This window comes from Salminus brasiliensis, chromosome 18, assembly GCF_030463535.1.
Source record: "Salminus brasiliensis chromosome 18, fSalBra1.hap2, whole genome shotgun sequence".
Taxonomy (NCBI): domain Eukaryota; kingdom Metazoa; phylum Chordata; class Actinopteri; order Characiformes; family Bryconidae; genus Salminus; species Salminus brasiliensis.
The window spans coordinates 8,447,235-8,463,147 of record NC_132895.1 but is presented as its reverse complement, the minus strand read 5'-3'; the positions used below and the strand labels follow the sequence as shown (position 1 = coordinate 8,463,147).

Here is a 15,913-nt window from a genome sequence, read left to right as displayed (position 1 = left end):
ATATCTACAACTTTCTGTTGCACTCGAATATGATACGCTCCATCACTCCTAAAGCCTCAATAAGCAACAGTGAAAACACCACAAAACTGACCTGGCATTTGGCTCTAACTTTACACATCTATGTTTTACTGAGTGCTGTCTTTTCAAAGCAGAGATCCTTTTTCAAAGTGACATCAGACTGTCCGCAAGCCTGTGCTCTTCCCTGCTGATTTGGTCTTATTGTTCAGAGGGAACTACCATGGCAAAAACTGGCCTGTCAGCTTCAGGAGCTCAGCTCTGTGGTTTAAACGCAATGGACATTTACTGCAAACCTTTGACCCCCTGAGTCACGTCTTTCTTTTTGTCTTTCTCTCTAAAACACAAGCATATAAACACACAAAGGCTCTAATTTTAGCGGCAGTTTCACAGCCAGTGTATAAATAAACATAAATGCACTGTATAGCCAAAGTTATCCAGGCACCTCATATAATGTACACACAGTTTGTATATTCTCCATAGAAAAGCATTGTCTATATAATGGGAGGCTCTGGAGCAGCCTTTAGAGAGATGGTGCAGCATCCAAAATTGTCAAGAAAAACAATACTAAATTGTTCCTAGGCGTGAGTGTGCAAGTTAATGGGCGTGTGTGGTACCCTACGATGGACGAGCACCCTGTCCAGGTGGTATTCCTGCTTTGCGCTTAGTAATTTTGGCTGCAATCGACAACCGACCAGGAAGTATAGCCTATGGATGGGAATGTGTTTGACTGACTAGGCATGTTCCTATTGTGGGGTTATGTGTAGTTATCATGTGAAATAAAGCTTCATTAGATGTTCAAATCTAATTTATTTGCATTCTGCATCATCAGTGTTCATCTGTAAATCTTCTGTGGACCACATCACCAAAGCTTGAACCAATACGGATGTATTACGGAGGTTTGCAAGGTTGGAGAACACAGATGAAGCCAGTTGCCATAGACCAGTTTCTCTCCATGAATTCCTGGTATTTACCACACTCCACAACTTCAAACTACATCACTGATTATTCTGATATACCAACACTGAGATATAGCATAGGACTGATTCAGCACAGAAATCATAGAAATCTAGTTAGTCAATTAACCCACCCTTTCGTAGCACCCTCCTAGCACTAGCAATGCTCCCAACACTAGGAGGGTAAGGACTTTCAGAGGACGTCTCTTCTGATACATTTAAAAACCAGCCACCGCCTCTTTTACAACATCATCAGGCAGCCAACACACTCTGAGGAAAGTGCCACGTCCCCAGCTCTGCGGCACATCCGGCATGATGCCAGCTAACCTCGTTTCAAGAGTAACAAGGGGGTGCCATCTATCCATCCGGACAGAGCACAGACCGCACTATGCTCTTTCTGCAATGAAAGATCCAGTTGTACAGAGTTCTTTAAGTAAAGATGATATCCATAATATGCTCAGAAAAGTGTATTATCATGTAATCTAACAAAGTATGTCTTACTGCCCACCATTAAGTTGTAATATCATTTGTGAACTAGAACATTGCAAATTGTCATTAATTATTTTACAAGAGAATGTTTCTTCAAACTTCACTTCAGCTCCGAGAACTTCAGGGCTAATGGGTGGGGCTAAACTACTGTAGGCTGAATAATGATATATGCTAAAGTATTGGTTTTTGTGACATAATTTTAACAATTAATTCAAAACAGGCTGTTTTGTCAGCTTAGTTAACGTTATAAATATTAATAACGATTTTTAAGTACTACCAGAATTTGGTGTTATATAATATGGACCCTTTAAGATCCATCAGTACAGTGTATTCAATTTCAACTATTAATTCACATCCTTAAATACTGGCTTCAGACCCGTTGGCCTTCCTGTGCTTTAGTGAGAGTGCCTCCTGTCCCCTGGTTAGTGGCCAAGAGGAACATGACCCAGCAGTCTTTGGCCTAGACACGTCTGGAGATGTTGCTCCTTCTCTATTTGCCCACAACTTATCACTGCACCAGGAATTTATTACACCACTGCTGCTATACGGTTTCCCAATGTACAAAAATATAACACCAAGCATCTCAAAGCGTGGTGTTATACCCAAGGGCTCGGGACTAGCCCAGACTACTTTACATCTCCACTGGCTTAAATGATTTACACAGATTAAAACTGTAACATAATGATAAATGAAAAGTACTGTTTGCATTTATTTTCCTGTAAATGTTAATATAATTATAATAATTATAATATATATATTTATTTTTATTTTTTTTAAGAAAAGGTATTAGTCACTCCACATGATAATAAATGTGTTTTGGACAAGTATGACCACACGGAATTTGTGAGCCATTCAAAAACACAGAATTAGCCATATTTATTTAATCAAGCATTTGAATCAGATTTTAATTCAATAACCAACAAAATAAATAAAAATACAATATAATATTTTAAATAAAATAAAGCATACCCTTAATGTCATTACAGGCCTAAATGTCATATGGGCTTGCAGTGCAAGTGTAGAACTCTGTTGCTATATATAAAATTAAGCAACTAGTAATTTTAGACTGCAGGTTAAAAATACTAGACAGGCGGGCAATAGCTTCAAAATTTGTTTCGCAAGAAGAAAGACGGATAGAAAATAAAAAAGATGATATTAAGAGGTAATTCAGCAAATCCGGACATCTTTGTGCTTATTTACAATAAACATTTACTCTGGTAACCCCTATATAGGGACATCAGAACTGCACTGAACCTTGAATGAGTGTGGTCTGGATGAAGCATATCTCTGTATTCAGCCACTCAAACACGATGAAGAGTTGCCAGCTTATTGCACTACTATTAGCAGCAAGCCACTTCAATGACAGATTGCTTTAACACCTGAAAAAGCTATCGCAACTGTGACAGCAAGGTTCCTGACCTTGTGGGAAGCTGCTGGTCATATTGTTGTTGGGACTTAGGATTATGTAAAATAAGGGTTATGTGCCAGACCTGAACACCAAAGACAGGTGTGCTTACAGTAAAGAGGGTGGAAATAAGGTAACCATCATCCAACAATATTTTCAACAGCAGTAATGTGGCTTGGAAACGGAATATGCTGCTGCTTATGTTGCTCTTTACCGACTGCTTTCATTTCTTTTAGTAAACAGCTTCTGCAGGACAAACTGGAAGCTGACCATGACAACAAATCTGAACTCTTCAAGTGCCCTTACTCTACTCACTACTTTTTATGAGGGCGATTATGCTCCATTCTAGGATATTTGGCTGTCCCAAATCCACAGAAGCCACCTCCTGATGTATCCTTGATGGCACAAGTGGAGCAAGCATGAGGATGCAAACCTTTGAATGGAACAGTACTTGGGCTGTAAGTGATGAGGTTTCACAAGTCCACAGAAACACAAGTTCAGACAGGAACACAGATTGAGAGTCGGTTACAGTCACCGCAGCACTTTCCTCCATGTTCCCCATTGTTTCACATTTCATTTTTGTAGCTTCTCCTTTTCTGTACTATATTATGGGTCAAGAATGTCCATCTAAACCATACTCAAAAAACGGCCGTATCTAATTAAGTGTCTCATTCTTTCTGTCTACTGGTCAGACTGCTCTGTCTGGGGCAGAGCCAGTATGTAAATGCAGGAAGAAGGTCCTGTGTTCTGGACTAGTGTATATTTCTGTGTTTAACATGGAGCAACGGCAGAGATGACGTTTGTTCATAGCTGTAGTAATTATCTGGGCAATACATCAGGTTAAACTACACCTGCAGAGCCGAATAGCTCAAACTTGAGGAGTACGCCCGATAGTTGGGTCGACTGGAGGTCAGATCATGTTCTCACCACGAACCAACCTCTACAGGGTCTGTTTGGGACGGGAACGACACAAATACTTCTCAAGGGTCTTGGTGCGGTTGTTTGGTCCGCACCAGAGTGTGATTGGGGTATTCACACCTGCCCAAATGAATTGCACCAAGAGCCAGAGTCCAATTGAACCAGACTAAAAAGTGCGGGTGTGAAAAAGCCCTAAGAGAAATATGACTGACAATCACAGCCCAAGAACTGACTTAACCATGTCATCGCAATTGTTGCTAGGCTGGACAATTAAAATTACAGAGGTTGGCTGACATCCATATTTAAAAACTCTACATAATGATAAGCCTTAAAAAGCTAACTGAACTATGTTGTTATGACTAATCAAAACTGACAGGCTAATTTGCATGCTAATGCTGGTTTAATTACACAAGGAACATCTACATCTACTTTTCAAAAACATGGTGGAGGGTGGATCAATTATGTGGAAGTGAACCACATAAAAATCCAGAGAAACCTGGATTTTACAGGCAGGTCAATGTAGCTGTTAAGCACATTGCCCAAAGGTTCTTGCTGGCGTAGCGTGGTGTGGTGTGGCCAGGGAATCGAACCCCAATCTGCCACAAGACATGCGGTGTTGTTATCCATTACACTACACCAACCACACACATACACATGAAGTATTGTGCCCTAATACAGAAAGCTTACAGCTCCATAATACGAATAATACATTAAACAATCCAAACTTCATTAGTACATTAGAGTAAAGCAACACTGCACTCTTAAAACTGAAGATACTGCAGTGGTCTTTGATCAATACCACACAAGGAACCATTTTTGTCATTGAGAGTAAATGTGAAAAGGCTTTTAAAAGTTTAAAGAAGTCTAAGGTCTAAATGTTCTTCCTATTTAAAGGTTTTTACAAAGATGGTTGCTCTATGGCATCGCTTAAACAACCCTTTGTAGGACCCTTATTGCTAAGCGTGCAGTCCAGCAACAAATGCAGCGGCGTATCTCATCACCTAATGCAACACAAGGCCGGCAACAAATCAACCATATCATAAGAAAATCTGTCTCAGACAATCTTTAAACCAACACTGTACCACTACCATCACGCATACGGCATATTCCTTAAACCACCTCCTAATTTTTACACTAACTATTCATTATTTCAGCTCTATTCCCCATATAGGAGCACTGTGTAGTTCTACTGTTATTTCCAGACTGTCGTCCATCTCCTTCTCTGCATAGCCTCCTTGCACCCTGTTCTCCAATGGTCAGGACCGCACAGGTCTGACCACCACAGAGCAGGTATTACTTGGGTGGTGGGTCAATCTCAGCACTGCAGGGACACGGACATGGTGGTGATGTGTTAGTAGTGTTAGTGTTGCGCCGTTGGTTCGGGTGGATCAGACACAGCAGTGCTGAGGAACACTGTGTCCGTCCACTCACTGTCCACTCTATTAGACACCCCTACCCAGATCTAAAGTCAGAGACAGAAGCTCTCTGATCTGTTGCTGCACAGTTTGTTCGTGTTGGTCATCCTCGAGTCCTTCATCAGGGCTTACTGGACGCTGTTGGCTGGATATTTCTGGTTGGTGGACGATTCTCAGTCCAGCAGTGAAGCTGAGGTGTTAAGCAACACACACCACCACCATGTCAGTGTTAATAATGCATTACCTGCTCTGTGGTGGTCAGTCCTGTGGGGTCCTGGCCATTGAAGAACAGGGTGAAAGGAGGCTCTGCAGAGAAGGAGACGGACGACAGTCTGGAATTATAGCTCCTATATGACTACGATGACTATGATGATGATTTTCCATGTGAAACAAACACCAAACACCAGCTGCAGTCCTGCCCTGTCCTTTCTCCCACTACCAGCACGAGCAGGAACACCTCGACCTGGAGAGGAGCACTGATACACACCCCATTACTGCCATATTTCGGTCCCAGTCCAGACTGGGCAGGGGGGAACCTCAGATCTGCACATCTGCCGTGACTGAAGCAACAGCATGACAGCTCGATTAGGAAACAGGGACAGCTACAGGCAGCACGAGCAGAAAACACAACAACAGAAAAGCGACAGTTCACAATTAACAGTTCATTAAAAGCCCTTTAATGCACATAACTACCTCATCTAGCCAGCTATCTACATAGCTAAGCATTCCCCTCAAAATACGTCCTAAAATCAGGACACAAAAGCCGAAGCCAGGCTTACCTCTCTTTCCTGTGTCATTCACACCCAGTCAGACTTCGCTAGTTAGCTTAGCTAGCCGGCTAAACGACCACTAACGGCTCATTTTGGGCAGCTAACCGACTGTCTGGGGTTTGTGTAGTCGTAATTAATAGCAACACGTTTTAGTCAATAATGACAGGGTTTAGTTTTGCTGTTTTGCAGCTGAAGTACGGCTCAGTTGAGCCCCTGCTAGCCGGTAGCTTTACTGAGAACAGCCGTGACTGTTGCCATGAAGAGCGGCTCCTTAGCAGCGATGAACGACTCTGTGAACGACTTGGTTCTTTTGAACCGACTCTTTTCGAAACACAGTTGAACCGATTCACATGTACAAATGAACATGTGGTTACATAAACACAGTGCCTCACAACGTAGAAAAATAGTATTTAGAGACATCACTGCATTTCCTCAATTTAATGAATCGTCTTCTTAATTTAATAAAAAGAGGGTACGCTTTAGTTTACCTGAGGAACGATTTATTAAATTGAGGGTTCAGTCTGATGAAATTATATTGAAATTGAAACGGTTACTTTTACATTTATTTTTAATTTAATTATTTTAGTAGATTTATTTATTAAAATAATTCAAATTTTATTGATAGATTGAGTCATTGATCGTACCCACACGCCAACTATGGATTGTGTATACTTGTATATACTCAACTTTGAACCTTTTATCTATATTTCATCTATACTACATATTCAAAACTAGCTATTATTACTAATTAGTACACAACTGAGACTCACCCAGATTGTTAAATCAAGGAAATTATGTATTAAACTGAGGGAGCGCTATATTAAATTAAGGGTACAGACTGTTGAAATTATTTGAGAATTATTTGTTAATTGTATTAAATTTGTATTTAATGTAATTTATTTTATTTTATTTATTTATTCAATTAATTATTGTAAGGGCTATTGATCATAACCGCATTTAGAGACAGATGGATTGTGTATACTTGAGAATACTTAACTTTTACACTTTTATCTACAGTACATAATTCATATTCAAAACTAGCTATTATTACTAATTAGTACACAACTGAGACGTATGTATTAAACTGAGGGAGCGCTATATTAAATTAAGGGTACAGACTGTTGAAATTATTTGAGAATTATGTATTAATTGTATTAAATTTGTATTTAATGTAATTTATTTTATTTTATTTATTCAATTAATTATTGTAAGGGCTATTGATCATAACCGCATTTAGAGACGGATTGTGTATACTTGAGAATACTTAACTTTTACACTTTTATCTACAGTACATAATTCATATTCAAAACTAGCTATTATTACTAATTAGTACACAACTGAGACTCACCCAGATTGTTTAAGATAAGATAAGATAGTCCTTTATTAGTCCCGCAGTGGGGAAATTAATTGATCTCAATTAATCAAGGAAATTATTTATTAAACTGAGTGAATGGATTTATTCAATTAGGTTAAGAGATTGTTAAATTGAGGGAATTATTTCTTATATTTGGGCAATGTTTTGAAGCTTGATTGTTCCCATATCTTGCTCCTGGGCTCTTCCTAAAGTCGGGAAGTGTAATTCACGCCTCTGTACATCTGTGTAGGACACACATGCATTTCAGGACAAGTTGAGAGATGCAGAACTGGCATGTGAAGGTAAATAAGTATGTGGACTGAGGCAGTAGAGTAAAATTACAGGATTTTACATAAATGTGACTCGGGTTACGCAGTGTTACGCATTTCTTTTGAAAGTTCTCGTGCAGTAGAGGTTCAGAGACCCTAAAAGTTGATGTTTTAAGGAGAAACTGTTCAAAATGCTAATTTAAGTCTCCAAATATTATTTTTTACCTTGATAGTTTAAAGGCTCCATGCCTCTTGACTGAATAGGTGCTTCAAGCTGCAGAAAGACAGAAACCCATTTGGCTACCAAAAAAAAAAATCACAGTGTGTGAAGCCTTATTCCAAAATGACCAACTACATTTGATATTATGTCAGATAAAGCTATTATTTAAGCAAAAGCTATCATTTCAATATGTTTACTTAGACATAAAAAAGCAACGTCTAAGAGGTCAGATTTTAATATCTGTAAAAACAATGAGATTGTGTTGTAAACATGTTGCTGTTGCATAACTGACAACAAAATATCTCATAATAACGAGATACTTTCTCATAATTACAAGATACGACATTTTTTCTCAAAACAGTGTAGTTTCCCATAGTTTTAAGATGTTTTATTCATAATTAGGTCATATTCTGTTTTTACAAAATGATCTCTCATAATAATAAGATATTTTCTGATAATTACAACATGTTTATGTCATAATTACATATACTATTACGACACATGTCATAATAACATCATACTTTGTCATAATTACAAGTCCCATGTCCTATATCATCTCATTCCACATGATGTCTCATGATAACGGGGCTTTCTTTCATAATTACAAGATGTTTAAGTCGTAATTACACCAAATCTCAATAATGAAATACTCATAATTACACAATTACATCTCATAATTACAAGATATTCTGCCATAATTATGACATACGTCGTTATTACAGCATATCGTCTCATAATAATGAGATATTTGTTGGATGGTTTATGAATTCCGCTATTCATAGCTTATCACTACCCTCTTCTACTTGACACGTGAATCAACGAATCCTCGAGCTCGATTCATTTAAATGGACGGTTTGAACGAATCGGTTCCGTACACTGACTCGAACTTCTCATCAGTGCTTCATGGACATGGAAATGCGCGGAAAACGCGCATGCGCAGCGCTGATACGGAGTTTTAGTAGGGAACCGGGTTCAAAGCGAATGATAGAATTAATGATTTAGTAAAATAAGCTGTATTAGAAAAATAAGCTGCAGTGTTATTAATACTGTGTTGCTGTTACGCAAGAGAAGGCGGGGATAAAGGTCCGAGGTGCCCAGGTTGCCTAAACGTTGCGGGCTTGACGTTTAGACGCTATTTCAGCTCTAAATTGAACCAGCCACGGGTTTCAATTCCTGGATGGCAGTGGAGAACCGGATTTCTGGGGTCCGTGTGTGAGTTGGTGATAGTGGGGCAGTGTGTTGATGGTGCGCGTGGGGGTGTGCGTGTGGTGGGGTGGGGGGTATGGGGGGTATGGGTGGCAAACAGGGGACAGCACCGGATTGAGGAAACTGACGCGACCACGTGTAAAATCCCCTGCGCGCTTAAAGCCGCTGCGCGCGGTCACTCACCGTCCTCAGCGCTCCTCTGATCCTCCAGCATGATGCACGTGCTCCTCTCCGCCGCCTTGGTCGCGCTCGTGCCGCGGGCTCTCGCCTGGAGCTCGAACGCCAAGTACGCCACGAGCTGCCCGGAGCGATGCCGCGCGGATCTTTGCGGGACCGCGGGGGCGCGCTGCGCGTTCACGGTGCTGGATGACTGCGGCTGCTGCAGGGTGTGCGCGGCGCGGCGCGGGGAGGCGTGTTACCGCACCGTGTCCGGCATGCACGGGGTGAAGTGTGGACCGGGACTCTACTGCCACTTCTACAAGGACGAAGACGAGTACGGAGAGGAGTACGGGGTGTGCAGAGGTGAGAGAGAGAGAGAGAGAGCGAGAGAGAGAGAGACTATATAAATATATAAAGAGACTGTATGTAACAGAGGTAATCCTGCTATGGTGCACTGGAGGAGACGTACATATTAAAATGCAGAGATAAAAGAGGGGAAAGATAGAAATCCTGTTAAAATAGAGAAACATAAGCTGTAAATTCACTAACAATGACAGTTTTAAATATGTTAAATATCATCAAACACAATAAAAACTCTCTTAGGTGTAGAAAGACAGCATATTCTGTTGTAAATATAATAAAAAAATTAAAAAATAATAAACCTAGTAAGTAAATAATAAAACTAATAAGTAAAACCTATATACCTAAAACCCTAATATATTTTAAGAATTTTGTAAAATATTTTGTGTAAATGCACTAATAATAAAACAATATATTATACAATAAATATATAAATAAAATAAATAAATAATGCAAATAAAAAACCAATAAAAATAATTTTAATAATAGTAAAAACATCATGAATAATAATCATTAAACAGTAATATATAAAGTTGTTATTAACATCCTGTAAAAATCCCTGTAAGAATAGAGTACGGTAAAGTCACAGCTGAAAAATGATGCTATAGAAATAAAGACGCTATAAAGGGTTCTTGTAGCAGCACCTAAGGAGAACCATATTTGCAAAAGAGATGCGATTGTGAAGAACCCTTTCAGGATTTAGGTACTCTTGAGCATCTTTACAAACTGTTTATTCCACCTGTAGCTTATTTGTCTTTAGTCTACTCTTCATACATAAGCAAAATGAAAAGTGTGAACAGCCTTAAAGCACTTTATATATGATATTATACTTTTATATAAATTATACTGAAACACACCAGCTATTAGTAAGCCAGGGTCAGAGTGCAGGGTCAGCCATGCTACAGCATCCCTGAGCACAGAGGTTAGAGGCCTTGCTCAGTGGCTCAACAGTGGCCAACCCACAACCCTATGATTAATAACCCAGTGCTCTTTCCACCAACGTCCTCAATATAACACTTTATATAGACAGTATGTTAAATATTCTACATTTCTCATTCCATCCTGTATAAACCACCATATCCAGTGAACTTATGGCTAAAGCAGAATCACAACTAGCTTCCAAACAGGTGTCAGGTCCCAGAGTGCAGCTCTATGGTGTGGCAGTGGAGCCTCTGTGTCCATCCAGCTTCAACCAACACAGGAACTGAAGTTCATTAGACTCTGTTCATCTCTCTTTGAGACTGTTTTGGTTGAAATATACTGAGGATATAAAGTGAGACAAGGGCAACCACTATAATAAATAATTTTAAAAAATGATGTTTGAACCAAGTATTGAATCAAAAACCCAACAAAACACACAACTCCTTGTGAGCAAGCCACAGGTGACAGTGACAAGGAAAAACTCCCTCAGTGCTGGAAGAAGAAACATTGGGAGAAACCAAGACTCACAAAGGGGACCCGACTCATCCTCCCCTGGTCTAAACTACGTTTAACATTTGATAAAGTTACTGTGTTGTCACATAGACTGACTCTGACTGTTATGCTCAGGTGTACTAATATAGCCAATAGTAGAAATGGTCAGAATAATGAAAGTAGAATTATGATTACTGGTAAAAGTAATATTGATAATAGCAGCGGTTAGAATCCATGTAAAACGTCAGTGTAGTCGATAATGAATGGTAGACGTTTCACATGGACTCTAATAGCTGCTATTATCAATATTACTTTGTATATAGTCAGATATATATATATATATATATATATATATATATATATATATATATATATATATATATATATATATATATAGTCAGAGCCGTACAGCTGTCAGTACACCTTAGACTCCAAAAGACATCGCTAATGTGTCCCAGAATACCCAAATCCACTGCAAACACTGTCAGGGGAGGACATTGACTGCACTCCAGAAAACATGTTGTTACTGCAGTGAAGCTCTGCATTGACACTGTTCCCATTACTGCTTACCCATAAACTGTGGTGAAAAAAAGTAGAAATAAATGACGGAGAATAACAAATGATGGAGAAAATCCACAGACAACCAATAAATACAGCAAATTAAATGAAATAAACAGCAGTCCAGAGGTGTTAATGATGTTTACGAAGGAATAAAAAGAGCTGCAGGTTACAGTAAAACTTAACCTGAAGATATCTGAAGAAGAGAGGTGTACAATTTTGACTTTGAGAGTCTCACTGTAGAAATACCCAAATTATTAAGTAACAACACTTCTAGAAATGCCTACAGTAAGCATCAGAGGAAAAGAACAGTACAAAGAGCTTGTGTAGGTACCACTAAGAGATACCAACATACCCCTATCCTCCTAAGATCCAATTAGGCTAAGAAAGAGGATCATACAGGAGAATAATCTGGAAGTCTGTTAAAGTCTGTCAGAAGTAGACCAGGGTATGTGCAGTAGTATGAGATGATATGCGGTTTGAACAATGTTAATTTTCTGTGAGGTTAAAGGCTACGGTCTAAGTTTGCTACATAAATGGGTTTCAAATGTATGCTAGACTCACTTTCCCAGAAGAGAAATCAAATCTAATGTTAAAATGAAAAATGCTTGAAAAAAGGGAACCTAAATGCACGTATTCCTAACCAAATGTACTGAAGATGTACCATTGGGACCATTTTATCAGGAAGTGCGCTAGACTATGCCGTAACTATGGAAAAATGAAAGCAGTTCCTACAGAAGATCCTACAGATATTCTGTTTTTTTTTTTATTATGTACTGAAGATTTTGCCACCCAAAAACGTCTTATTTTCAAAATGACAACTTTACAGGAGACGGAAAATCGTCTTACTTCTAATGGAAGTGAATGTATACAGATGTTATTCCAAGACATTTTGGAGCATTTCTTTTGGTCCATTCCTCATGAGATTTGGACACTATAGAAAACAGCGGCCAAATTTAAACTGCACAAATGGATTACAATAAGGTTTTTTGCCTGACAGCTATAATATTGATCAAATATAATATACAAATCTCAGTTTTTGCTGTTTTTTACTTTTTTAAACCAAATGTAAACTGAATGTTCTTTATATTTTGTATTTATATTTTGTTGTATATATATTTTTATAGTTCCTCTATAATTTGTTCTTTGTATTTTGATGAATGGAACAACAGAAATGCTCCAAAATGTTCTGGAATAACATCTTTTTACATTGACTTCCATTAAAAGTTTCTATCTTCTGTGGAACCTCCTGTACACACACACTCACACACACACACAGTTTCATTGCAATATCAACACTTACTTACTAGAGTGTGGATTTTGCCCACTTTCATTCAGATGACTCCTGAAAAGTCCTGATGGTAAAATTAAATATATGTAAGTACTAATATAATAATAATAATAATAATAATAAAACATTGAGGTACTGTAAATTATGCAGATAACATTTGTTGTATGAATACTCTACATGTGTTACTACAGATACTGCAGTGTTACAGTCTTGATCTATGCATTTGTAGTCTAACATGAGTGGTACCCATTCATACAGTACTGTACAGTCCATTCAGATGGTGTTTGTCATGTGGAGAAAGGATGTGGTGAATCAGATGAATGTCTCTTCTTTCTCAGACTGCACGTATGGCACGTATGGCATAGAGTGTCGGAAAACCTGCAACTGTAAAGGTGGAGGGCTGTGTGACAGAGAGACTGGAGCCTGCCTCAGCTTTAAATTCTTCGCAAAACTGGCCAACAAGAGGGCACACGAAGGTGAGCCTGCTTCTATCACATGACAAGTGTACTGTCGGAATTTAAAACTGGCACTTATAGCCACCACTTTAACTCAACATTTACACTGTTTTGTGTTCTTACCTGTGTGTAGGAGTCCATTATGATTATATGTACACTGTCCAGTTTATTAGGAACTCTTTCCTCATAGCTCCATCTTGCTGATGTACCAAGGCTGTAGACCATCTGCTGATGCCCAATTTATCACTCCCCTTATATCCTTTCATCAGTTTCTGACTTCAGTGCCACTCATGTCTGGATATTTTTGGGTGGTGGACCCGCCCTCAGCCTTGCTCATTAATAATTCAGTGTCAGTGTCACTGCTGTGATGTTGATGGTCAGTTATATCTAATCAAGGTCCTGTGGTCAGAAAGTGACCAACGTAGTGGAATCAAGGGCAATAAAAAAGAGTGTATCCTGCTTTTGTTGGAGTAACTGTCTCTACTGACTAGGGAAGACTTTCTATTAGATTTTGGAGGAGAATTGCTGTAAGGAGTTTAATGCATTTGGCAACAGTGAGGTCAGGTCAGGTCATCCCTAACTAATCCCAATAGTATTGGATGGAGCACCATCCATCATTCCAGAGAACACAGTTCTTCCACTGCTCCACAGCTCAATCACAGCTTTATACCCCTCTATTCCAGGCCTGGCATTAGGCAGCATGGTGTCAATAGCTTCATGTTTATCTGCTCCAGAGAGTCCTATTCTATTGCCATTACTTCGCAACAGGGCTAGACAAGCTGTGTGTGTGCATTAGCATTGGGTGCAACTTAAAGTAGCTGAATGCATTCATTAGAAGGGGTGTCCACAAACATTTGGACATAAAGTGTAGGTGGATCTGATCAAGTGGACAGTGAGTGGAAGTGCAATGTAAGTGTTTCCAAAAAAGTGGACACTAAATGTATATAGGTGCAAATATCATAACAGGGAAAAAAACATGAATACTGTTAGATTGAATTGGATAATTTGGCATGATGTGTTCATAACAATGTAAATAATAGTTGCTGCTTTCAAAGGGTGTTAAGATATTAAGAAATTATAAGCAGTGTATATATATATATTTTATGGAGTAGTGTGTTTATTAATGGTAGTGTTGGTTTTACTCTGCAGGTAATGAGTTGGCATCTGGAGACGGAGAGAGCAACAACAGCACTGGAGACGGACGCACAGAGCGGCCACTTGCTCCAAAACTTGCACCACGCTGACCATAACCTATTCACTCTTGGCCTACTCAGTCTACATGTAGCATAGTAAATTAATTACAAAAAGGATATATTTTAATATGTTTAAAAAGGTAATAATGTTATATCAGAGTTTTTTGTACAATATTTTGAGAGTTGTTAATGCCATTCATGTTTAATATACCAAAGCATTTCATGCACGTATGTATACTGCGTCAGACGTTTCGGGACATAATGTAGAGCTTTGTGCCAGTATTAATGACCGTGCTACACTGGGGATAATGACAAACCTACATATTTGTTCCCATATTGTAATTGTGTGCTAACCACCTTGTTAGCACCATGTTTCAATAGGTGCTTTTCTATATATTGTCACTGTCACACAAAAACCTTGTACGTCCATTTTTGCTGTATATTACTTTTTGACATAATCTGAATCTGGCTGTTGTCTTCACAGTCTTTCAGACTTATATGATAAATGGACCAATAGGAATACTCCAAAATGCACTGACCTCCATTGAAAGTTAAGAAGTTTTTTTCATTCTTCTGTAAAGTTGACAATTTGGAAATATGAGGTGTCTGCGTGCCAGCGACCATATGGAAAAGAGAACTGTCAGAACACGATTAGTGTAGCGCAGGGGGTAGGATTGCCTCCACAGGGCTAGGGTTTCATTGGGGTTTGATCCCCTGCCCAAACAAGAGCACCACGCTATACCAATAAGAGTCCTTAGGCAGGACTCCCAACGCTACATTCTCCTACCTCTGTAACAGGATTTGACTGTAAATTACTGTGGATAACAGTGTCCGGCAAAAAGCATAAATGTAAATATTGTTGGAAAAGAAATATTTACGTTTCATACCATGTAAGGCACTTTGATGAAGATGTTGCTGAAGATGAACCCAACCTGTTTCTCTCACTTAATTGTAACAGTGAATATTCAAGCAAAAATTCAGATAAAGACCAAATGTTGTCAGACTTTTGACACATACAGTGAATGTAAATGGCATATTATCATTGTGAACTTTATTATTAAATTAAACTGAACATGCAAAAAAAAAATGAATTCTCGCTTTGTTTTCTGGGTCAGTGTTTGTTCATCTCTGTTATGGTTCTTTAGGAAAATGTCATTTCCATTGCTATTTAAAGACTCAAGACTCAAATTCAGAGAAAAAAAAACATCCAAGTAAACATGGCAAAGCTCCAGCTGACAAGTTTCCACACATAAATGGACAACCTAAACCCAAAACCCTAACCCATTATTACATAATTATTCACTCTAATTGTAGCGTCAACCTTGACCCAAAAGATATACCTAACCCACCTACCCTAGCCTTGTTCTCTGCCTAGACATAACACTCTCCAGGTTTAACAAGTCCACCCAAAGGCTAAATCCAACCCTCACTGTAAACCAAAAACCTTACACTGAACCCTTAACTTCA

The 15,913-nt window shown here is 38.8% G+C and overlaps 2 protein-coding genes across 9 annotated transcripts in view; one reads left to right on the top strand and one right to left on the bottom strand.

The window, feature by feature from the left end:
* The window catches only part of LOC140539822 (probable E3 ubiquitin-protein ligase HERC1), an 86,055-nt gene extending 76,738 nt beyond the window's left edge, over positions 1 to 9,317 (bottom strand). For 5 of the 8 annotated variants that reach the window (XM_072662613.1, XM_072662607.1, XM_072662612.1 and 2 more), the window contains exon 1: positions 5,978 to 6,227. The gene's annotated coding sequence lies outside the window, so the exon portion shown is untranslated. Of the gene's footprint in view, positions 1 to 1,298; positions 1,319 to 5,442; positions 5,468 to 5,977; positions 6,228 to 9,200 lie in introns of those variants that run through there. The other 3 variants (XM_072662608.1, XM_072662609.1, XM_072662610.1) reach the window with 3 other exon arrangements.
* Positions 9,222 to 15,519, top strand: esm1 (endothelial cell-specific molecule 1). Its single transcript, XM_072662615.1, has 3 exons — positions 9,222 to 9,539; positions 13,137 to 13,274; positions 14,403 to 15,519. The coding sequence occupies exons 1-3, from the start codon at positions 9,230 to 9,232 to the stop codon at positions 14,495 to 14,497; spliced, it is 543 nt and encodes a 180-aa protein (XP_072518716.1). The 5' UTR covers positions 9,222 to 9,229; the 3' UTR covers positions 14,498 to 15,519.
* Positions 15,520 to 15,913: the final 394 nt, after the last annotated feature.

Bases quoted from the DNA above. Each gene is read 5' to 3' on its own strand.
- esm1 (XM_072662615.1), top strand. From the start codon at position 9,230: ATGATGCACGTGCTCCTCTCCGCCGCCTTGGTCGCGCTCGTGCCGCGG. The intron at 9,540-13,136 runs GTGAGAGAGAGA...CTTCTTTCTCAG, and splicing joins GGAGTACGGGGTGTGCAGAG to ACTGCACGTATGGCACGTAT. The intron at 13,275-14,402 runs GTGAGCCTGCTT...TTTACTCTGCAG, and splicing joins CAACAAGAGGGCACACGAAG to GTAATGAGTTGGCATCTGGA.